This window comes from Podarcis muralis, chromosome Z (genome assembly GCF_964188315.1).
Source record: "Podarcis muralis chromosome Z, rPodMur119.hap1.1, whole genome shotgun sequence".
Classification (NCBI taxonomy): Eukaryota; Metazoa; Chordata; class Lepidosauria; order Squamata; family Lacertidae; genus Podarcis; species Podarcis muralis.
The window spans coordinates 3670359-3694553 of NC_135673.1; the positions used below are offsets into that span (position 1 = coordinate 3670359).

A 24195-nucleotide genomic window follows, 5' to 3' on the forward strand; every position below is an offset into this window, starting at 1 on the left:
ACACACTGATTCCCAGACTGTCCGTGGGCCAGATTTAGAAGGTGATTGGGCCGGATCTGGCCCCGGGCCTTAGTTTGCCTACCCATGTTATATACGGTTAACTCCATAAATGAGTGCTTTTGAATTATGGTGCTGGAGAAGACTCTTGAGAGTCCCATGGACTGCAAGAAGATCAAACGCATCCATTCTTAAGGAAATCAGCCCTGAGTGCTCACTGGAAGGACAGATCGTGAAGCTGAGGCTCCAGTACTTTGGCCACCTCATGAGAAGAGAAGACTCCCTGGAGAAGACACTGATGCTGGGAAAGATGGAGGGCACAAGGAGAAGGGGGCGACAGAGGACGAGATGGTTGGATAGTGTTTTCGAGGTTACCAGCATGAGTTTGACCAAACTGCGGGAGGTAGTGGAGGACAGAGGTGCCTGGCGTGCTCTGGTCCATGGGGTCACGAAGAGTCGGACACGACTAAACGACTAAACAACAACAACCATAAATGAGAAGGAGAGGAGGGTTCACACAAAGGAGAGGAAGGGGCAAAAGAAGGATAGGTGATGTTGCAGGAGAGCTGCCAGGGGATTTGTGATTTCTTGTTTACGTTGCTTCCAGAGATTCCTTTCTTCCAAAGGAAAGAGGAAACCTGTGAGTGCAACTGCCAAGATTATTCCCAACCCAGTCCAGGGGACACCTCTTCAGAGGAAGAGGCCTGGGACTCTGCAGAGAATGCTCCTCCCCCCAACCAAAAACCTGCATGCAACTCTGAATAGTCCAAAGGCTTTCTGAAAAGTCACATATCAGGGATGCCTTGGCTGGATCCTTCAAGGACCCCACCTCAAGCCCCAGTGCTTTAAATAAAAGAAAAGAAAAGTGCCTATACTCACTGTGCCCCACTTTTAACATTTGGGGGTGGGAGGGAGGTGCCAGTACTGCGTACCCTTGAGTACCTCCAGAAAACAAGCCCTGTGTTCCAGGCCTCCTGAGTGAAGATGGCAGATGACCCTGTGGAAAGCCCAGAGCTCCCAGGAGAGCATCTATTATGTTGCCAGACAACTTGGGAGGAGAGAGAAGACCCAACTGCAGGCAAGGATTCAGCAAGAAGCAATGGACCTGGTAGAAGAGAACTGCCAATGACTGTACAAGTCTCTCCATGTCCTCTCAACCTTTGCTGAGTTGGCTCCTTTTTGAGCTCATTGATCTACAGTTCTGCTCCCTCCAACCTCATTGAGTATGGAGTCCATTGTTTTACGCACCACCCAAAAACAGGAATGGCATCACCCTCACAAAAGGACAAATATTTGCATTAAAAATTGCACATGCTGATCTATATGTATATGTATCCCTAACTATAAGAAGCCTGATAATCATAAAAGGAGCTAAATGTTGACATCTATCATTCTATCTCTTGCTTACAGCAAAGGATGGGGGATCTGTGCCTCTCCAGCTGCCACCCGTACCAGCAGTGGTCAAGGATGGTGGGAGCTGAGGAACAAGGACACCTCCGCACCCCCAGTATATGAACTGAACTTGAATTGGGGAAGGGGACGGGAGACCGAGGGAAACCAAAGGGAAGAACTACGACTCCCATGAAGCTCTCTGAGCCGAGTGGCTGCTGCGGATCCCCCTCTGGCGGCGACTGTGAGCAAATACGTTCTCGATCCGGCTTAGGACCAGGTGGCCAAAGGGAGCTTCATTCGTGGTAGGCAGCGCTGCTGCAGAGACCCGGCGAGGAGCCTGATTTAGGCGGAGCGGGGTGCGGGGCTGCTGAGAGGAAAGGGAGGGCGCTGCAGTAGCAGCCCCCTCGGGCACCTCCAAGTCCCAGGGCTGGGAAGGTGGGCAGGACTCCCATCTGCGCGCGCGCAAAAAAGGAGACACGCACCGATGAGGACTTGGGGGGCCACAGACGAGCCGTCGACGAGCCTTTGAGACGAGAGCCCCCCACCCTACAAAAAATTAAATAGCCCTCCGAGAGAGACGCTTTGCAAGCCGCTGGAGACGTGAGATCTCTCCCCGCCGCGTGCAGCAGCCATGGGGAACCGAGGAATGGAGGATCTCATCCCCCTGGTCAACCAGCTCCAGGATGCCTTCGCTGCCATCGGCCAGAATGCCAACCTGGACCTGCCCCAGATCGCTGTGGTCGGAGGGCAGAGCGCCGGGAAGAGCTCCGTCCTGGAGAATTTCGTCGGAAGGTAAGGGAGCCGGTGGTATTTATTTAAACCATCTATTTTATTTTATACCATCCCCCGCGCCCGCGCCTTAATTAGTCCTGGGCTTCTGTGGATGCTCGGTGCAGAGCAGACATCCGGCTTAATGCGCGGAAGTCCCCCTCCTGCCGCCCTTGCCCAGTGGAAATCCGAAATAGCGGGGAAACGGAGGCTGGGGAAGGGGAGGGGAAGGATCTGGAGCCGCTTCGGCTCCCTGCGATGGGGGAGCGGGAAAAGCTCTCCCCCCTCTCACGCCGCCATTCCTCAGCACTGCGGATGCGCCCTCCGCGCCGAGGATGTTGCAGAAAAACAGGAAGCCCCCGTGATTGGCAGGTGACATTCCACGAGCCATCACCTTCATCAGGATGAGGGGAGGCTCCGCATCCTTTCTCCCTCCCCGAAGGGATAAGATAATGTCCCTGTTTACTGGCAAGCCTCCACGAGCGGCGCGTTTGCGTTCACATACGCTAAAACTAGGGGGAAATCTATAGATGTATGAATGTGTGTGTGTATACACCTCTGTCTCCTTCTGTTTGGGTGGGTATGAAATGCAATCCCTGCCCTGAGAAAGAGATCACGATCGGTTTCAGTGAAAAGAAGCTTGCCGTGTACATCTGAAGGGAAGGGTGGAGGTGAGCATCAGTGTGTGCACAAAATTTGAAGGGCGCGTTATAGCAACATCGCCCGCCGCCACCTCCGCTGTTCGTAGGAGTGATTTACTGCACAAAAGCAGCCTTTTGGGGTCGGGGGGGGGGGCGAGTTGTAAGAGGAAGAGCGAAAGGAAGCAATCCGACGTCTGGTGCTGTGCTGTGTCCACATCACCGCGCAGGAGGAGATTTGGCGCTTTTAATCCTAAATCATTTATTTATTTAGAGAGGCGGGGGGGAAGCTCTATGTAGGAAAGCAGAATTCAGAATTGCTCCTGGGGCAGAGCGAGGCTGGGGAGAGAGTCCGTCTCTTCCTCTGTTTCTTCCTCTCCCCCCCCCCCCGCTTTTTCATTATGTTGCCAGAGGGCAATTGCAGGGCTGCGGTGAGGGGAGGGGGTGGGCAGATAGGAAGGAAGAGGAGGTTGCTTCAAGGAGAGCGTTTGCCATCTCCAGTCTTCTGGAGATTTTCAAAGCCCGGACAAAAGCCTCTCTTATGTTATGTAATCTCAAGATGGTAAAGAAATATCATGGTAGGGAGCCTAGCCATATTTTTTGGATTTTCTGTCTTTGGATTCAGCATTCTCTCCCTCCCTCCCTCTCTTGCAAAATGATGCAATTTATGCATCAATGTGTGTTTTTCCACATTACAATTTCTGAGGCTGCTTATAGGGGTGGAGAGAAGAGCCAAGTGTAACAGTTCTGCTGGTCACATATGAAATGCGCTCCTTGTCAAGAAATGTATTAGTGATGCACCAAACATTCACTGCCAAGATGTGCTAAGGACAGTGCCTTTCCCCTAGGAGGTATTTGTCTCCTCTGTTTATAAGCCTCGCCTCGGACACAATCCTGCACCAGGTGAAATTCCAGGAAGGACTGGGGGGGGGGGGTTAATCGAATGCAGCACACCTTTTGCTTGCATATATTTGCCTGGTTTCACAGGGAATTAGTTACCCAACAGATAATAGATGGGAGGTGGTTATTGACTAGGCCAGCTAGCAATATGGCTTAGCATCTCTTAGGTATACTCTTCTCTGCGTATCTTGGGTGATGCCATGTTGAGGATCCAGAGGGGAAGATGAAATGTTTGCTCCTTGATAAGGAAAATCAGCATTTTGGGTGCTCCCTTTTTATAGTAAAATACTGGTGATGGTTTCCTTTCATGTGACCTTCAAGCCAACCTCCAGAAACCTCTGCAAATAGCAGGCGATCAGGAAAGGTGGCTCACACAGGCTGTTCCTGCGGGACACTTATGAGCTGGCTGGTAGCGTTTTGATGCTTATTTTAATCCTTTTCAATTGGGAAGAATTCACTAAGGCTAGGAGATTGGTACCTTGTGATTCCCACTAAGAGAAGAGGGGCTTCTGGAAACAAGCCGTATTTCAGTTTACTATACAATATAGTTGTGTCACCCTTCCCTCTCTTCATGTCCACAATGAAAATTTGTGTGTGTGTCTTTTTAAAATAGCACTGATACCTTTGCATCTCAAATGGCTGCTTCCAGCTCCATTCTTAACCAAAACGACCTGAGAGCTGTTGAATTTCATTTAGGATCAGCACTGTTAAGAGACAGCCCAAGCTGCAAAGCTGTATGTCTCTACTGCTGCTTCCACAGCAAAAACCTAAAACAACAGACATCCAAGGGGTCTGTTTATTATAGAATTGAAAAGCCTTCACTGGGTGCACATTTGGAATGTCCTGAGGTTTTTGTTTGCATGACCAGGTTGATTGTAGGTGGAGTCAGTCAATCCCCACCTTGCAAAGACACTTATTGTTGTCATCAAATCAGCTGAAAAAAATGGGGGCCTGCAGCTGAGGTGGGGTGGGGGAGTTGGCTAGACCTTTTATTCGTCAGCTGTAATGTGGGCTGATTTAAAAAAATGTCCTTATTGCAAAAAGTCCATAATCTTTTAGGGAAGCAGGTTTTGGGGAACCATGCAACCTGGATTTGCTGGTTCTTGAATCCCACCTCCAAAATAGTGACAGACTGGAAATATCCTTTGGCCATGAGATGAGCAATGCATTCATATTTCTGTTGTTTACTTGAGTGCCTGGTGGATGGAGGGCAGGTGAATGAATGGATTTCTGCATTTTGTCCTCTTCTGATGGGTCTTTTCTCCAAGAGAGCCTATGGGGATGTGACCTCACTAGATTTCCTCCGGTTGTCTCCATGGCAGCAGATTCACAGTGCTGCAGTTTCTTTAGATCTTGAAGGGTTCAAGCAGAGCTGTTGAGTGCGAGGGCAGAGGAAAAGTTAAATCCTTCCAGATAAATTATTGGGGGGAAAGGGGCTAAGATACCATCTCCTGATACCAAATGCCGTCAGAGGGCTAAGTGGCTTAGAAGACTGGGTTGGGGAGTGTGGTGCGTTTAGCCTATTGTAACTGCATTTGAAATGCTATATAGGTTGTTTTACATTACAGCAGCAAATTGTGAAGATGGCAGCAGGCAGCTGTGTTTTGATAACACACCCCTTTGGCTGTGTCTGATAGTTTAAAAAACCCCCTACAAAACCATTCTATAATCCTGCTGAATAAGTGTGTCTTTTGAATACTGGCTTCTGAACGGTCTGGGGCTGCAGTTACACACACACACATACCCTGAATAAAAGGAGGTACAAAACAACATAGTGTAGATTGGCTTCAAACAGGGTCAGAAGGATGCACAGGCCTTCTGCTGACCTGATGAGTAGCAGGGGAATAACTGAGTCTCTTCCGAGTCTGAAATCATGACAATCAGGCTGACTTCAATATGTGCTTTACACACACATTGACTCTATGCACTGAAACCTCCAGATTTTAAAATTGTTGTTCTTTAAGCAAATCTTAGAATTCTTTCATGAAGGCCTCTAGTCCGCCATTTGCAGACCTGGCAGAGCGGGGGCCATTTTTTAAGGAGTGGAAAGTGGTTCTGTTAAGGCTGGAAGGCAAAAGTCTGGGGCCCTCATCTGAATGAGCAGGAATGGTCCCCCAGCACAGCCACATTTTATCCCAAGAGGTTTAAGTCCCTTAAAAACAACAACAACCATTTATAACCTGCCTTTCCTCCAAGGACCACAAAGTGCACACATTTTATGTATTTATGTATATTGTTTTCTTGCATGAGGATAGCAGTGACAGTAAACAGAAACACCAGTCGCAAGGTCTACAAATGAAATACAAAATACAGTGGTACCTCGGGTTACAGACTCTTCAGGTTACAGACACTTCAGGTGACAGACTCCGCTAACCCAGAAATAGTACCCCGGGTTAAGAACTTTGCTTCAGGATGAGAACAGAAATCGCACGCTGGCAGCGTGGTGGCAGCAGGAGGCCCCATTAGCTAAAGTGGTACCTGAGGTTAAGAACAGTTTCAGGTTAAGAACAAACCTCCGGAACGAATTACGTTCTTAACCCAAGGTACCACTATACAACCTGTAACCACAAAGCCATTATAGAGATGATCTCAAATCATATAATATCTTGCACATACAAATCTAATCTAAATCTTGCAATACAGTTCTAAGTGTGCAGCGATCAATTGTTCATAGTTGATGAAGGACGTCGGCCCAGCCATACCCTTCTCGCCACTTCTGGTAATGCCTTGTATTCTCCCGCAAGGTGGACACACGATTATCCAACTGCCATTTTTCCTCACAGCCACCCGGCAAGGTAGGTTGGGCTGAGAGAGTTTCTAACCAAGTGAACTACATGGCTGAGTGGGGATTAGGAACCTGGTCTCCCAGGTCTACGGCTAGTGCTGCTACCACTATATCACACTGCACAAGTCCCTAACTGCACCACTGAGGATGGAAGGTGCCTGGAGCAAGCAGAAAGCTGTAGACTACAGGCTACAGCCAGTGACCCCAAATGAGGGTGTTAAGCAGAGCAAGGAGCTTTAAGCTGGAACTACAATGGGATTGGTTCTTCCAAGACCGTGGCTGGATCTACACTGACCCGTTTAACATTATATCCCCCTATTAGAACGATATCAGATATGGCGTTCTAAAACGACCCAGGGCACACTTGCTAATTAAAACATTTTTCTCCCTTGGTTTTTTCTGTCAAATGTAAGCAATACCCAGCGACACCATTTTCCAAAATGCTGTTTCTCTCCCTGCTGCTGGTTGCTGGTTGCTCTGTTCCGCCCTCTGGTGTCATATTTTAATCCTCCCTCCCTCCCCCCGCCCCCATCCTTTGTTATCTGCCCCTCGAATACCATTGGAGAGGGTTCACAGTTTTAATGCAGTAAAAAAAAAAAAAGGTAAAACACTATACTGTGGTACCTTGGTGCAGACGCTTCAGGTTACAGACTCCACTAACCCATAAATAGTACCTTGGGTTAAGAGCTTTGCTTCAGGATGAGAACAGAAATTGTGCGGCCACAGCAGCAGCGGGAGGCCCCATTAGCTAAAGTGGTACCTGAGGTTAAGAGCAGTTTCAGGTTAAGAATGAACCTCCAGAACGAATTAAATTCTTAACCCGAGGTACCACTGTATAGGGACATATGGGCAGTGTTTCACAGATATAGCAGCATAAAACGATTACAAATTAAGTGATAAAAAAGACAATGTAATAATGCATTATGAACTCAAAAGTAGGACATCATGTGTCCATCTACCTTTTCAAAACCATTCCTAAACCCTTCCTTAATGTTAAAAATCATGTGTGTAGATCTGCCCCATGAGGCTTCTGGGCAGCGCCAGCCCCACCACAAGGCAGAGTGAGGCTGCTGTCCCAGGTAGTAAATTCTGAAGGGTGGAAATTGGCTAGAAATGTGTGTCATATGTTCTGCCCTGCAGCCCCTAAGCTAGCTTGCTGCCCTAGCATGGCTGGTGCACCAGTGAGGCAACCTGCCTTGGGTAGCATGCTGCTTACACCCCACCAGGGGGTGGGTCTGAATCTTTTTCTGGGGGGGAGTGTTGGTGGCACGTCTTGCCTCAGGCACCAAAGGCGTTTCACTAAATTCCTTGATTAGGATGTGCATGGGTCTCAATCCCTTTTAACACTGAGCATGCATTTAGCATCCACCCAGAACATGCTCAGAACCAAGGTTCCCACCTCACCAGAATACTTTTACATCTTTAAACATTTCTGCTCAAATATAGAGTGGTGGTACCTGGGAGACTAGGGTACAGGTCCCCACTCAGTCAAGGAGCCCTCTGGGTGACCTCGGGCCAGTTACTGCCTCTAGGCCTAACCTATCTCGAAGGGTTGTTGTGAAAAATGGGGAGGGGGATAACTGTGTATTGCGCTCCATGGAGGAAAAAGGTGGCAATAAATGCAATAAGTAAGTAAGTAAAATGTGCTTTTCCTTCAAGTAGCTTGTGGTTTTAATTTTTATTGGGTGGGTTTGTTAAAAAATGAGGCAACAGAACTCATGCCTTGAAATGAGTACTGAGCCATTTTGGGTGCCAACCCCAAACGAACTTTGCTTTTGGCATCCGTCTGTCTTGAGAGAGAATGGAGTGTGCCTCTGGGGGTCAGGTCAAACCACTGGAGAATCACAGCGCTTTCTGTGACTGCAGAGAGTCATAACTGCTGCCTCCCATGTTATCCTTGCTGTGCTAATAGCACTGAGGTGACCTTCCCTCAGTGTGTATGGAGGTCCTGGGCTGTCCAGACGATAAGATGGCCTCCTCTTAGCCTCACTGATGTGGTCCAAAGGAAAGCAGAGCAAGACTTTGGCACCTGCTTGGCTGCAGGAGTCAACAAACAAACAAACAAACAAACAGAATTGGAGAGTCCAGCATCTGCCAAGGTAATCTGTCCAGTCTGGTCAGGGATGCTGGGGTGGGAGTGGAGTCTGACAACACCAGGGCGGAGGGAGTGGTGCCAAAATGGCAAAGAAACTGAAAGCGTACAGCCAGTGGCAATTCTACGTAAAGCTTCATAGAAGCACAGTGGCCAGCAGGAATTGGTGAAAACCCAGCCCTCCTAGTCATGCTAGGACTTGGACAGGGAATTTATCTTGGATCAAACTAAATAGATAGAACTGATCAACGAGTTTTAATTCACCATGCCTTTGAAATTCTTTCCTTGAAAATTCAGTTTCCTTTCTCATGTAGAATAGAGGTGGGTCACACCCAGTGAGCTCCATGGCCAACACTCTAACCTGTGCACCAAGCACGTGTGTAAGGTGGCTCAAGGCAAAGGCAGTGAACCTGCGACCCTCCAGAATATTGTTGGACTCCCCTCAGTCCCAGCCAGCATGGCCAGCGGTCATGGACAATGGGAGCTAGAACCCAGCAACAGATGTCCCACTCTGCTCTAGGGCAAGACTACATAAACAGGACAAGGCCAAGACACTGTGCTGCCTGATGCAGAGGACAAGGTGGTGTGTGTCTGTCTGTTCCCTCATTCCATTTAGAGGTAAGGTAAAAGGTAAAGGACCCCTGGACAGTTAAGTCCAGTCAAAGGCAACTATGGGGTTGCGGCACTCATCTTGCTTTCAGGCTGAGGGAGCCGGTGTTTGTTCACAGACATCTTTCCGGGTCATGTGGCCAGCATGACTAAATTGCTTCTGGTGCACAGAGGACCGTGACAGAAACCAGAGCATCGCACGGAAATGCCGTTTACCTTCCTGCCACAGCAGTACATGCTTATCTACTTGCACTGGTGTGCTTCCGAACTGCTAGGTTGGCAGGAGCTGGGACAGAGCAGCAGGAGCTCACCCTGTCGCAGGGATTCGAACCGCCGACCTTCCGATCAGCAAGCTCAAGAGGCTCAGTGGTTTAGACCACAGCGCCACCCGCGTCCCTATTCCATTTAGAAAAGCAAACTGGACAGGTAGTTGACTCCCACTGCATCCCACACTGGCAATGGGAGAGCATCCTGCACTGCACCTGCTAGCGTCCAAGGCTTTCTGTCTGGCCACATTCACACCATACATTTAGAGTGCTAGTAGCACCACTTTAAACAGGCATTGTTCCCCCAAAGAATTCTGGGAGCTGTAGTTTGTTCAGGGTGCTGAGATTTCTCAGGAGGTCCCTATTCCCAATTCCCAGAATTCCCGGTGAAGAGGGATTGTTAAACCACTTGGAGAAATTGTAGCTATGGGAGGGGAATAGGTGTCACTTAAGAATTCTTAGCATCCTTAACAAACTACACCTCCCATGAGTGTCTGCAGTGGCATCCTAGCATTCTAAATGTATGGTGTGAATGCGGCCCGAACATTTTTGCCATGTCTTTCGTGCTGAACAAGCCTTTTCTCTGCCTGGGTGGAGGTTAGAGATGGGTGCATATAAATAACTCTACTGTACAAACGTAACATTTACATTTGCTGTTTAGTTCATCACTGGTGTGTGGCTCTTAGAAGGTTGCCTAGATGTGACAGTGGCCCTCAAGTTGAAAAAGGTACCCCACACATCTGCCTCAGTGCATCACAGACTGAGTTTGTGTCCACCAAAAGTCAGCTGTCTGCGGTGTTCCTGCTGACAGCTCCTGTCAGAGGCCGAGAGGTGGTGTGACTTGCCTAAGGTGACACAGCAGGTCTGTAGCAAGCGAGGGTCATCTAGCCTTTTAGCTGCTGAATCATATTGGTTGAGGGAGAAGATCTTGTATCTCCTCACGAGCTCCCCGTGGTCTGCTTCATTTATTCATTTATTGATTAAGTTTTTTATACCGCCCCACACCTATTCTCAGGGCAGTTCACTACATAAAATTAAAATATTAAAAACAGAAAATACATTGTAAAAATAACAAACAGAAACCAATAATCTCTGTTTCTATAACACAATTAAAAGACCATAGTGTTAACCAGCCAAATGCTTGGTTGAAGAGAAACATTTTTATCTGGCACCTAAATATCTGTAAAGAAGCCTCTAGGTGGGCCTCCCTGGGGAGAGCATTCCACAAATGGGGAGCCACTGCAGAAAAGGTCCATTCTTGTGTTGCTACCTCCTGGACCTCTTGTGGAGGAGGCACACAAAGAAGGGCCTCATGAGATGATGTCAGGGTTCAGGTAGGTTCATATGCAGAGAGACAGTGCTGGAGGCATTGTGGTCCTGAGATGTTTAAGGCTGTATAAGTCAAAACCAGTGGTTTGAATTGGCCCTGGTGAGCACTTGGCCACTGAATTCTGCACTAGCTGAAGTTTCCAAACCATCTTCAGAGGCAGCTGTATGTATAATGCATTGCAGTAATCTAACCTTGAGGTTACCAGAGCATAGACAACAATAGTTAGGTTATCCCTGTCCAGATAGGGGCACAGCTGATGGAAGGCACTCCGGGCTACTGAGGCCACCTGAGCTTCAAGCAACAGTAAAGGATCCAGGAGTACCCCCAAGCTACATACCTGCTCCTTCAGAGGGAGTGTAACCCCATCAAGAGCAGGCCACCTCCCACCCAGCCGGTCTAGGGAACCACCCACCAACAGTGCCTCAGTATTATCTGGATTGAGTTTCAGTTTGTTGGCTCTCATCCAGTCCATTGCCGAGGCAAGACAATGGTCCAGCACATCCACTGCCTCACCAGCAGATGTAGAGGAGAAGGAAAGCTGTGTGTCCTCAGCGTATTGCTGACAACGTCCTCCAAAACTCTGGATGACCCCACTCAGCAGTTTCATGTAGATGTTAAGCAGCATGTCTCCAACCTGACAGCTTGCTTGCCCCTGTGACATGTACTTTCCCTGCAAACAGTCAGGATGAATGCGCAATAAACCGACTGTCCAGAATTGCCCCAAGACTGTTGTTTCCTGCTCTGAGGAAAGTAGGTATAGATTTATAGCCACACACCTGACCACTGAAGGAAAACTTATCAATTCAGGAAAAAAATCTAGTGGAAAGAGCTGTACCTGGGTCTGTCTTCTCTCTCGTGCAAAAGCAAGCAAAACTGCTTGCGTATAGAAAACTACCCTACAGGGAATTCAGATCCCTAATTCAGCTCTGCTGACAGGCCAGATTTATCAGGAGCCTCCTCTCCCACAACTGTCAGCTGGGAGCAGTCATTCCAGTAGGTTACCTCAGTGGGAGGGATGGGAATCAGCAGGACTCATTCCATCAGGACTCATTCCATCAGCTCTGCTGAAAGCCCACCTCCATCAAACTGTGCATCGTGCCCTTGAACTGCTTCCATTCAAGCTGGTCATTATAAGGACTGCTATGTAACTTTTAAGAATTTGCTCTTCCATCACGGTTCTGTTATTCCTGTTGTGTTGTGTCTTATCTTGTAAGCCTGCAAGCTTCCTAAATAGGATGTCCTTTGTTGTTTTGATTGCAAGTCCACTAGGACTGTACAGCACCATGCACATTGATGGCAGTATCATCATCATCATCATCATCATCATCATCATCAACCAATCAAATTTTCCTTTCTATTTCCCTCTCCATTGCCTAGGAAAGCATTCAGATACCTGCTCTTCCACTTTCCTGAAGTGGTACAGTCCAAGAAAAGCTTTATGCCGAATATATAAACCATCTCTGAGAGTTTTGTTGCCAACCCACAAGCACAATGTAATGCAAAGGGTTGTGTGTATGTGATATCTCTCTACACTATATTTGCACTAGTCTGTCACCATGTAGTCCCCACTGGAGGATTTGGAATGCCTCATCACATCCCTGGATTTCCATGAAGTCAGGGCTGGTTAGGGAAGCAAAAGGGAAGTCAAGTTGCACAACAGCAGCGGCTATGTCGTAGGAGCAAGAACGGAGGAAAAACTGAGCATGGAAAAGTGGGGATTTAAAACAATAGGAGAGGTCCAAGATGCTTAAAGTTGTGGCCTAAATTCTGCCAAAAACCAAAATTTGAGTCAGGTGTGAATTTATTTAGGGGGGAGGTTTTTGGGTCTGAACATGCAAAACTACCACTTTTTTCCTCGTAGTCTTTTCCCATTCCTTCTTTAGTCAAACATCTGATATTGTTTAAAATTGCTGCTTTTTTCTTCTCAGTGCATTTCCGCCCCTGCTTTGCTCAAACCTCTCTGTCTTCCATTCCTCAGCTGCCTTATATATATTATTTCTCTCCTGATACCATGTGCTGTCTTCTACATGTAGTTCCAGATTCACTGTAGTAACAAATAACAGGTATTTTTATTAAGCAGCAAAAACTCATATATGTGCAGCATCCATCACTGAACTCTCTCTGAAGACAGGCTTGCTCTTACGAGCCTATTCATCTTAAATATATAATAACATATATTTGCAGAAGTTGAAGGGATGCAGAATAAGGGGGGGAGGTGTGGGAAAGGGGTGGTTTTAGTGTGAGGAGGAGTTGAAAATAGGTAGGAGAAAGGGGGTGTTATGTACTGAGTTGAATAGGATCCAAAATGCAGCAGTCTGATTGGTCCTAGAACAATAGGATTCAGAATGCAGCAGTCTGATTGGTCCACAGGAGCCACCCAATCCAGCTCCAGGTGGAAGTGAATCCGCAGCCTGATTGGCCTACAGGAGAATCCCGGAATTAGCCAATCACGTGGGGCCCATTGTGTAAGTAATGTATATAAATCAGACTTTCTGGGGGAACTTCCATTCCTCCTCACCACTAGGAGCTGAATAAAGAGCATGAAATCCACTCTCGACTCCGAGTATATTTCAGGGGGTGAGGGTGAAAATGGAGAAGTGCAAAGGGGGTTCCCAAAAAGGAGTAGGAGGCATGGCAATGGGGGTGAAGCAGGGATATGAAAGGGGGCCCCGTATTGGAGGTGAAGGTGGCTTTATAACTGGGTGGAAGGTGAAAAGGATGCTTTGGAGTTCCAGTGTGTGGGAGGAAGATGCAGGAGGTTGTGTTGGGGGTGATTTGCATTCAAGGGGGTTGCACAAAGGGAGGCGGGAGAAGAAGGAGGCGTGGGCATGGGGGTGAAGATGAAAGCGGGTGCAAAATGGAGCCGCAGAAGGAAAAACCGGGATGATTTGATTTTAGCATACAATTCAGCAAGTAACGTCTTTTTGGGAGGGGTTGGCAAGCAGATGAAGCAGGGTACAATGCAATGTAACTTATTAATATAGCGTACTGCTTTTCTCTTTTTAGAATAAATTCAAAGTGGCTTACTGAAACGTCTGTAAAATTCATAAAAAACAGTAAAAACAAATTGCTAAAACTCATTTCATGCGTTAGAACTGAATAGCAGGCTAAAACAAATCTTTACAGGGCTGTTTATTTATACATTTATTTTTTTAAAATTATATATGGATGTTTTATGATGGCCTATACTTGTAATGACCAATAAAGGTTTGGCGAAGAAGAAGAAAAATAAATCAGTGTAAAAATAGGGAGACAGAACTTCAACCCACTCTAAAATCTGCGTGAGATATTTCACAGAAGCTCCTTTTCTTCTTTAGAGTAGAGTGGATCCCCAGCGCTAGTCACTCCTAATTATTCTCCTGGTATCACTTACTGGTCCGTTAATGGATTACTCAACCATGCAAAGCCTATATTTATAATAGCAGATGTCCAGGGAGCTGGTGTGTTTGTGTTTGTTTGTGTGTGTGTGTGTGTGTCTTCCTGGGTGCATGTGCCAGTTTGCTAAGGATGCAGTGTGGTGCTTGCAACACCAGATTATGGTGATAAAGGCCACTAACTGGCAGCGTGGGATGAACCTGAGGAAGGAGGACAGCTGGCACGCCTCATCCCAGGAACACTGAAGCCCGCCTCTCAGCCTGGTGGAGAAGGACCGAATGGGTGGGGGAGGAATTTTAAAAGAGAAGGGTTGAGCTTCTCAGCAGCTTTAGGGGTGCATGTGGATTGAGACACTCCTAATTTGAGTGGAATGGAAGGAGATGGGAAAGAAAAGTCCTGGATCAGAAATGTCCTTTTACTGTTTGCTTTCAAAGGGTCCCTTCAGGAGAGCAATTCAGGAGAGCATTTGAGCTCAATGATACTATCAAGGACTTATCCCACTTTCAATACTGTTTTGAGGGCACTGATTCACTGATTCACTGCCAATCAAAACAAATGAAAACTAGAACAGGCTGCAGAGTTCAAAACAAGCAGCCTTGCTCATCACCATTTTCGCTCAGAAGCCCATCCTAGCTGTACACTTTCAGTTTCTTTGCCATTTTGGCACCACTGTTTACCTCCCTCCGCCCTGGTGTTGTCAGACTCCACCCCCATCCAAGCATCCCTGACCAGACTGGACAGACTACCTTGGCAGGTGCTGGACTCACCAATTCTGTTTGTTTGTTTGTTTGTTTGAAGACTCCTGCAGCCAAGCAGGTGCCAAAGTCTTGTTCTGCTTTCCTTTGGACCACATCAGTGAGGCTAAGAGGAGGCCATCTTATCGTCTGGACAGCCCATGACCTCCATACACACTGAGGGGAGGTCACCTCAGTGCTATTAGCACAGCAAGGATAACACAGGAGGCAGCAGCTATGAGTCTGCAGATAAATGCCCTATCCACGTCCTAGCATTACTAGGAGTACTGGGTTTTCACCAATTCCTGCTGACCACTGTGCTTCTATGAAGCTTTACATAGAATTGCCAAAGTCCCAGAACTTCCTGCTGGAATCCTGGAATCTTGTGCAGTGGCCTAGCCAGCCGCTCGGGCGCCTGGGGTGGCACACCTGCCCTGTGCCCAGGGTGAGCTGCCCACGGGGCACGGCGAGCCGGGGCCGGGAGCACTGTGGAGCCTCCAAGGAATCTGCCCGCTGCTTCCCCCTCAGCTGTAGTAGAGTGGCTGAGGAGGAGGCAGCAGGCAGATGCAAGCCCCAAGCTGCTGTTTCGGGCACCACGAAGCCTGCAGGCGCCCTGAGCCACCGCGTCACTCGGGTATGCTGCTTATCCCACGGTAAGTGCCACCCCCACAGTGTGGCGCCCAGTGCCCCCCTCTCCTCCCCTTGCTGTGCCTCTGATCCCGTGCCCCTCCAGATGGCAAGATGCAGTAACAGTGGAGGGGCATCACAGAACAAAGTGGAATAATGTGTGGACAGTCCAGTGGAAATCCACCACTAAAATGTTACTACAACGACAGTGGCACATTGCAGAATACACTGGCAAAAACCCCACCAGTCCAGAGGGCCTGAAAGCTGGAAGGGAAAGCAGAAGACATGGGGAAGAACTGTTAAAGCGGCCTTTGCCAGCCTGGCACTTTCCAGATGCTTTGGGCTACAATCACCACTAGCCTACCTAGCATGTCTGACGGGGGTTGTACTCTAAAACAATAAATACCGTATTCCAATTATGAGTCCTATGTCATTCATTGTGAGTGAACCTGGCATAGTGGTTAGAGTGTTGGAATAGGACCTGGGAGACCAGAGCTTGAATCCTCACACAGCCAGGAAGCTCACAGGGTGACCTTGGACCAGTTGTAGTCTTTCAGCCTGACCTACACCCGAGGATTGTTGTGAGGATAAAATGTGGGTGGAGTTGTAAATGCCAGCATGAGCTCCTTGCAGGAAAGGTGGGATGATAGATAGATAGATAGATAGATAGATAGATAGATAGATAGATAGATAGATAGATAGATGATAGATAGATAAATAAATGTAAATTGGGGGGGGGGTGTCACATGATCCTAGCACAACATGAGTACAGTGGTACCTCGGGTTAAGTATTTAATTCGTTCTGGAAGTCCGTTCTTAACCTGAAACTGTTCTTAACCTGAGGTACCACTTTAGCTAATGTGGCCTGCCGTGCTGCCACCGCGCAATTTCGGTTCTCATCCTGAAGTAAAGTTCTTAACCTGAGGTACTACTTCCGGGTTAGTGGAGTCTGTAACCTGTAGCGTTTGTAACCCGAGGTACCACTGTATGTACTAGAGAAGGTACATCCATAAGAGACTGAATTTCTGGAGACCTCGGAGAGCATGAGGAGTGAGCCCTGAAGGAAACATAAAGACAACGTAAGAACTGTGATTTACTAGGAATTGCAAGACATGGAGTGTCCAAGGTGAACAGCTGGAACATCTGCATTCAATGGGGCATCATTTTAGCAAGCTGCACTGGTCGTGGCATATATATATATAAAAGCAATCTGATTGGGGAACCAAACAGCACCAGTGGGGCAGTCGCCTCAGTATGCAGATTTTGGGGCAAGGGTCATGAAAGATCAATGAGTTACTGGTTATTTAATTTGTCGGTGTTGTGCTTTTACTGCCAGGGAGGAGTAGGAAGAGATACTTGTGGGATTTCTTGCCTCAAAATAACTGTGGCTGACTTAGTTACTAGGATCATAGAAAGCTGGACCATTGGTTCCTCTAGCTGAGTATTGTCTACACCAGGGGTCGGCAAACTACGACCCAGGGGCCGGATGTGGCCCCCCAGGCTTGCAAATCCGGCCTACAGACCCTGCTGCCCGCTTGGTCAGTCCACATGCGCTGCAGACGCCTCGCCGCACAGGGACTGACTTCCACGACACTGGCATGGCTTCTGTGCAGGCGGCGACGCTGGCGCAGCTTTGGATTGGCTGCAGGAAGCTCCTGCAGCCAATCCGAAGCCGCGACATTTGGATTTGCGTGCAGGGGAGGCGATGGCAATAGAGACCTTGCCACAATATTGTGTGACCGTTGCATGGTGCGCACTTACCCAGGAATTGTTGTGCTCTGGTGGGATGTGATGTCAACTTTTACACAGAGGGCAGGCCTGCTGGAATGAATCGGCCCGGGTTAGGCATGACCACTCATGCCAATGGGTCTACTCTTGAGTAAAAAATAGGGGCGCGACTTCCACGTAAATACACATTTTTTAAAAACTATAGTCCGGCCCCCAACAGTGTTTGAGGGGCAGTGTACCGGCCCCCTGTTTAAAAAGTCCAGTTGATGATGGGGAAAAAAAAAAAGATTTGGAAAAGTGTATTCTTTTTTGTTTTTTTTTCATTTTGTAAAAAAAAACAAAAAACTTTTGTTGTGTTATCGACGATGCATTGACGTTGTACTTTGACCCTGGAAAACAAAGCAATAAAAATATTTTTAAAAAAAATAAAATAAAAAGTTTGGGGACCCCTGGTCTACACTGATGGGCAGTAGCTCTCCAGGGACAGTCCAGCCTTACCTGGGAGTGCGGGGAACTGAACTTAGGACCTTCTGCAAACAAAGCTGTTGCTCTGCCACTCAGCTAATTATGTGCCTTGGCTTAGTATGGAGGGCTTACTTTGGTCTGACCCTTGAACCAAAATGGGTGACTCAGTGCTTTGCCAGGATAAGGCCCTTGATTGAGGAAAATTGCAAATCCTCCATGCTGCAAGTTAATGATCTGGAGAAGATGCAGCTCTTAATTCCCTTAGCTGCAGGGGCTGAATTTGTCATGCTGTGTTGGGCAGAGAATTTATTTCCAGACAAGAGTCAAACCCACTCACTCTGTTCCCCCCTTGCAAGGCTCATTTCTAGAATTTGGAAAGAGAAATCAGTTTACTAAAGCAGCAAAACAAGATGGACATCTGAATCAGCCTCCTGCCAGTGTAAAAACTCACATATGGAATTACCCAGCTTCTGTGTCTTTAAAGCAAATTTATTGTGCTGTTTTCACAGGATTAGGTGCTCAGTTTAGATCTGGTCTTTGAGAAACATATATTTTTGCCTTGGCTCACAGTAGCCTTTGCCAACCTATTGCCCTCCTGATGTTTCAGACAACGCTCATGTACTCCAGACAGCACAGCTGTATTGACTACTCCACCATAGCTGTGCTGGCCAGGGTTGAAGGCAGCTTATCTACCCAATTGATCACTGAGATCTGTAGAAGAGGGCCTTCTGCATGCATCCACCCCACACTGCTTTTGTAGGCTGCGTGGGGCCAGCAGAGGGGCAGCGCTGCCACCTCTCCGACACTTCTGCTGGCCTGACCTGGGAATGGAGCAGCCCTGAAGGCCAGCCCGGGAGCAAGCAGCTGCCCTTGATGAAGGAACTATAGGAGGGTGCAGTTCTAGCAGTTTTAATACATGAAGTTTTAAAAATTACATGCTTTTACTACACTGCAAAATTGGTTCAGAGTGCTTTGTAGAAATGATTTATAAATGAAGTAAATAACAATATATATCCTGGAGGGTCTAGGTTGGCATGCGCTGTGATAACATTTCAAGCCAATACCAGAAATCAAGGTTATCATCATGTGGAGCTGCGCCCCAAATGCAGGTCTGAAGCCAGGATATAAGGCAAGGATGGGAAACATCTGTGGCCCTCCAGATGTTGCAGGACTCCCAGCAACCCCAGCCAGCATAACCAATGGTCAGGAATGATGGGAGTTGTAACTCAACAACATCTGGACTAGGGCTAGCCCAATATATTTTGGCACCTGAGATGAACCACAAAATGGTCCACCTTTCCCCTGAGGGAAGAAGGGGTGAGTGATGAACTACATCACTAACAAGGGCGGCGGGGGGGAATAAATATCTACATCAGGATTTGCTGCCCTTGTGAATCCAGCTGCCTGAGGCAGTTGCCTCACCTTGCCTCATGCGTGGGCCGGCCCTGATCTGGAGGGTCAGAGGGCAGTGCATCTGTTAACACAGGGGCTGACAAACTTGTTTATTTGGGGGACCCTTGTGCAATTTCCATCCATGTGGTCCCCGAAACACAATCCACTCCAGAGTCGCTGAGTTGCGCCTAACGTTGGAGGGGGTCCATCGCGTGTGCATGACGTCATGCCTGCCACAAGTCCAAACCAGCTAGGCCAACTTGGCCCACCATCCCCCATCCACCGCCTGCTGCCCGCCACCTTACCTTTGTTTGCTGCTGCCACCGCCAAAAATTTGAGGCTGCATCAGCGAGGTTGCCTCTTCCCCCTTCTGCAAGACACTTTGGTGCGTCCCTATGAGATCACCAGCACACTTTCCTGGATGGCACCCTGGCAATTGTCAAAGGGATGTGCCAGCACAAAGGCCTCCTCAACAGTTGGCGTGCCTGATCTACCCCCCAAGAGGATCCCTAGCTGGAGTCAAAGTGAGTGCTGTTCTGTGTGTATATCTGGAACCTTCCCAAGCTAGGAATGTGTCCAAAAAAATGTGGGGAAATAAGGTATTTATTTATTTAAAATTATTTTTAATTTAAGAACAAATATACAATCAATTACAGTCCCCCCTGTTCCTCCCATAACAACACAAACGACTTCCAGTTGATTTGTAGTAATAAAAGAAAACATTAATTCAGTAGCTGCCAATTTTAAAAGTGCTGTTACGCAGGTTTCTGTGTGTTTTTGGTGGTTTATAGACGTTTTCCTTTGTTACAATTTTTAATTTATGAAGGCATTTATCAAAATTACCTTTAATGCTTTATGGAACTATAAAACACAGTGGCATACATCCACAGCATTGGGCACACATAAAAAGAATAATTTTACACAAGCGCACTTGTAACTTAAAGAAATCAGGGATTCTAAACTGAAAGGGGGAAATGGCACTGAAGACGAATACAGCTGCGAAGATTTACCTCTCTTAGGTAAAGCTAGCTAAAGCGCTCCTGAAACTGTGTTTGTGTGGATTGCGTTAAAAGAGTCAGAGACCCAGGTGTTGAGTTCAGGAGTCTGCCCAAAGTGATTTCTGATCTTTATTAGCAAATCAGGATCACAAGCATAGACCTTTCACCAGGCATAAGGTTTGAAGTCCAGTGGCAAATATGGAGATGTTCTTGGGGCATACAGAGAGGGAGAAAGAGTAGAGAGGGTCTTTAAGGTAAAGGTAAAGGTACCCCTGCCCTTACGGGCCAGTCTTGACAGACTCTAGGGTTGTGCGCTCATCTCACTCTATAGGCCGGGAGCCAGCGCTGTCCGCAGACACTTCCGGGTCACGTGGCCAGCGTGACAAGCTGCATCTGGCGAGCCAGCGCAGCACACGGAACGCCGTTTACCTTCCTGCTGGTAAGCGGTCCCTATTTATCTACTTGCACCCGGGGGTGCTTTCGAACTGCTAGGTTGGCAGGCGCTGGGACGAACGACGGGAGCGCACCCCGCCGTGGGGATTCGAACCGCCAACCATTTGATTGGCAAGTCCTAGGCGCTGAGGTTTTACCCACAGCGCCACCCGTGTCCCTAGAGAGGGTCTTTAGAGAGTCTCTTTTTGGGGGTTTCCCAGGGAGAGATGAGCAATGCTGAAACCTGGCCTTAAATAACCTTGTAGGGGATCCAAAGGGTGTCTTGTGAGTTGACATGGAGATGACTCATGAAAAGTGGTCAAAATGAGGGAATGAGATGAGACAGAGTAAGATCCAGGGGAAGGGCTTTAAGAGGAGAAGTCCCCAACAATGTAATGGGGAAGGTTCTGGTTAGACATAGTTTGATGCATGTAAACAAATTGGGGGCTTATCCACACTTACCTGCCCCCTTTTTTCCAGGCATGGTCCACTATTAAGAGCTCCATGTCCAAATGCCCCTTTTTTTGCTGCAGAGTTTCCCCCACAAAAACCCTCCCTTTAGTGCTCAATGCCAGTGAACGGAAAACCTGAATTGACGTATGTTCTGATTCAGCTATAATGAGCAGGTTTTTGGAGGGGGGGGGGATGCTTGGACAAAGAGCTTTTAAGCGTGGACTTGTGCCTGGAAATAAAGAATGGATCAAAAAGTAAGTGTGGATAACCCCCTTAATGACTCACCTGGAAGGTTTCCCTTGTGGATGGTCCTACTGGGTGGATTTGGTCATGAACAGTGACTTTGGCAAGAAGATTCCTGGTGACTCAGGCTGTCTTACCTGCAGCTGTTCCTGTTCTCCCCGGTCTGTATCTACATTTGTTTAGAATGTCTGGTTGGTAGATAAAGCTTTACTCTGGAGGAGATTTTGGATGCTTTCATTTGCCAGTCATTTCGCCTTATTACTATTATTGCAATCCAGCTCCCTAGTGAGTCAGTCAGCGAACTTTCTGGATCCTTGTGACCTCGCTGGCAAGAAATCCAAGCATAGAGAAACCATGTACAGTGAGGAGGGATGGCAACTTAAAACGAATATCCAGTAACTGGCAGTATAAGAGAACAAGAAGATCGAGTCTATAAAGAGGAATGCATTTTGTGTGTGGAATATTTGGAAAATAATTGTAAACAAGTGAAAGCACTTGCAGGATTAAGGTAAATTCAACAGTGTCAAGTAAGATGAGGTGACATGAAAAGGGGAGGGGAGCTAAATGGTTGAAATAGAATATGCAGTAATAATGGGAAAATTATAAGAACCATGGAAAGAGAAGATGGGAAGTCAATGAATGTATTATTTTAATGGTGGATTTCTAATCGTGGAAAATGTACAACTGAAAATTTCAATAGAAATTATTATTAAAAATAAATAAAACTGATTTGGAGCTCTTGTGCAACACTCCCACTTCCCCCAAAGACTGGACTTTCAGCAACTGATAAAGATTGTGATGGTGAAATAAGGCCAATTCTCACTTTGATGTGACATCATCTAACCTCCCCAGAAACAAATTAGAATGAATGTTAATTAAGTAGCCAATGTCATCTTATCTCCCAGTGTACAGGCAGCAGCAAAAACGCCGAGTCAGCATTTAAGGAGGCACAGCCATGCCAGGGCCCATTCCTCTTATTTTTGAAAGCCATTCTATAGTCAGGGGAGCTGGCCAGTCAAGTACATGGTTACAGTGCTCATTTCACCATTATTATTTCTTTAAAATATATTCTTCTACAACAAAATTGTTATGTACTGAGTTGAATAGGATCCAAAATGCAGCAGTCTGATTGGTCCTAGAACAATAGGATCCAGAATCAAGCAGTCTGATTGGTCCACAGGAGCCACCCAATCCAGCTCCAGGTGGAAGTGAATCCACAACCTGATTGGCCTACAGGAGAATCCCGGAATTAGCCAATCACGTGGGGCCCCCCATTGTGTAAATAATGTATATAAAGCAGACATTCTGGGGGAACTTCCATTCCTCCTCCTCACCACTAGGAGCTGAATAAAGAGCATGAAATCCACACTCGACTCCGAGTATATTTCAAAAATTTTGCTTGCTGCAAAATTAAAGCATTTAGTTAGCACAGCAGAAGCAAATTCCACTTTATTCTTGCAGCCATAATGTTGCTATGATTTAAACGGCACGTGCTTAGAGTAGTCTTGTTTATCTGAGTTGGCAAAGTCCCTCTCAAACATATAGGAATGTAGAAGCAGTTCTATAGCATGGGGCGGGGGCAGGAATGAAATGCTAATGATTTACAACCAAAATAAAATAGCTACCCCTAGTGACCCTCCTCTGCTTTTCACAGTAAGACCATAAAATTGTCTAGGTATATACCACTGGGGCCCCTCTCTTGTGAGTGAGACCGCATAGGATCAGGCCTTAAGGATTTAATTCAGTACGCAGGCTCCATCTGCTTGGAAGGAGATAGAGGAATAGTGCAAGTCTGCCAGGGACATTGAGCCTCTGCAGTTTCAGATGCAATTAAGATCATCCTGTGGTGGCAAAGACGTTGTTAGTTACCCTTGGAAACAGCCGCTCTGAGATCTTGTACCTCCAGCTTCGTCAGAGCTCTGGGCCTTGGAAAGAGGACACAGCACTTTGCAAACATCGCAGCAGCTATCAGGGCACCAGCAGAAAATAAATCTGACAATTTTTCCCCTTAAAGGGAGAATAATATTTATCTCCTGCAGTCCTGATACACAGCACTGAGCGCAGGTTTGAAATCCTGCCCCTACTCTTTTGAAGCCACACATAAAGTGTGGCAGCTGTGATAACTTCGAAGTAAGGAAAGATGAAACAGCTGGTCCAAAGTTCTGACTTCAAATGGGTTGAAGCATTTACTGGGGCAAGGACTGTAATGGCCACCAGTTTCTTTCCAGACACCGTTCAAAGTGTTGGTGATAACCTTTAAAGCCTGAGATGGCTTAAGTCAAGGATTCCTTAGAGACTGTTTGCTTCCAGCACAGCCTGCAACCTGAGATATGATGGAGGGACCTCTGAGTCTAAAAGGCAGCCTAAAAGGCAATTATTTAATAATTATTTCATCTTGTGCTTCACTAAATGCATTGACTTTCAGTTCCTTTCCAAGCTGACTTTAAAGTGATGGTTTTGACTATAACTCAGTGGAAGAGTATTTGCTTTGCATGCAGAAGGTCCCAGATTTAATTCCTGACATTTTCAGATGGGGCTGGGGTTGTTCCCTGTCTGAAATCCTAGAGAGTTGCTGTCTGTCAGCAGAGACAGTACTGCGCTCAATAAACCAATGGTCGGATTCAGCATAAGGAAGCTTCCTATTTTCCTTTATCCCATCTCTATTGGAGACTTGGTTGAAGATGACTAGGGAATGGTCTTGTTTCTGTGACCATATCTAAATTGTGGAATCACTTGCCCCAAGAGGTTCATTTGAGAACGCAAGAGCAGCCCTCTTGGATCAAGTCAAATTCCCTGCCAGCCAGCGCATCGTCCTGTTTTGACAATGGCCAACCAGATGCCCCAATGGAACTTCCATGTCAAGTTTGGATATGATATATTGAGAGGTGGCCAAACCTGTGTCAAAAAATGGGCTAGGTTATGCCAAATGCCCCAGGAGCCTTTGTTCTGCATTTGAAACTGGTGCTCTTTG

The 24195-nt window shown here is 47.1% G+C and overlaps 1 protein-coding gene across 14 annotated transcripts in view; it reads left to right on the plus strand.

Moving 5' to 3' along the window:
- The first annotated feature begins 1633 nt into the window (after positions 1-1633).
- Positions 1634-24195, plus strand: part of DNM1 (dynamin 1) — a 131180-nt gene continuing 108618 nt past the window's right edge. For 7 of the 14 annotated variants that reach the window (XR_013391269.1, XM_077922180.1, XM_077922179.1 and 4 more), the window contains exon 1: positions 1637-2181. Coding sequence is in view for 11 of the 14 variants with exons in the window: in XM_077922180.1 (XP_077778306.1) it covers positions 2021-2181 (161 nt within the window). In the remaining 3 variants the exon portion in view is untranslated. Of the gene's footprint in view, positions 2182-24195 lie in introns of all 14 variants that reach the window. The other 7 variants (XM_077922185.1, XM_077922178.1, XM_077922184.1 and 4 more) reach the window with 4 other exon arrangements.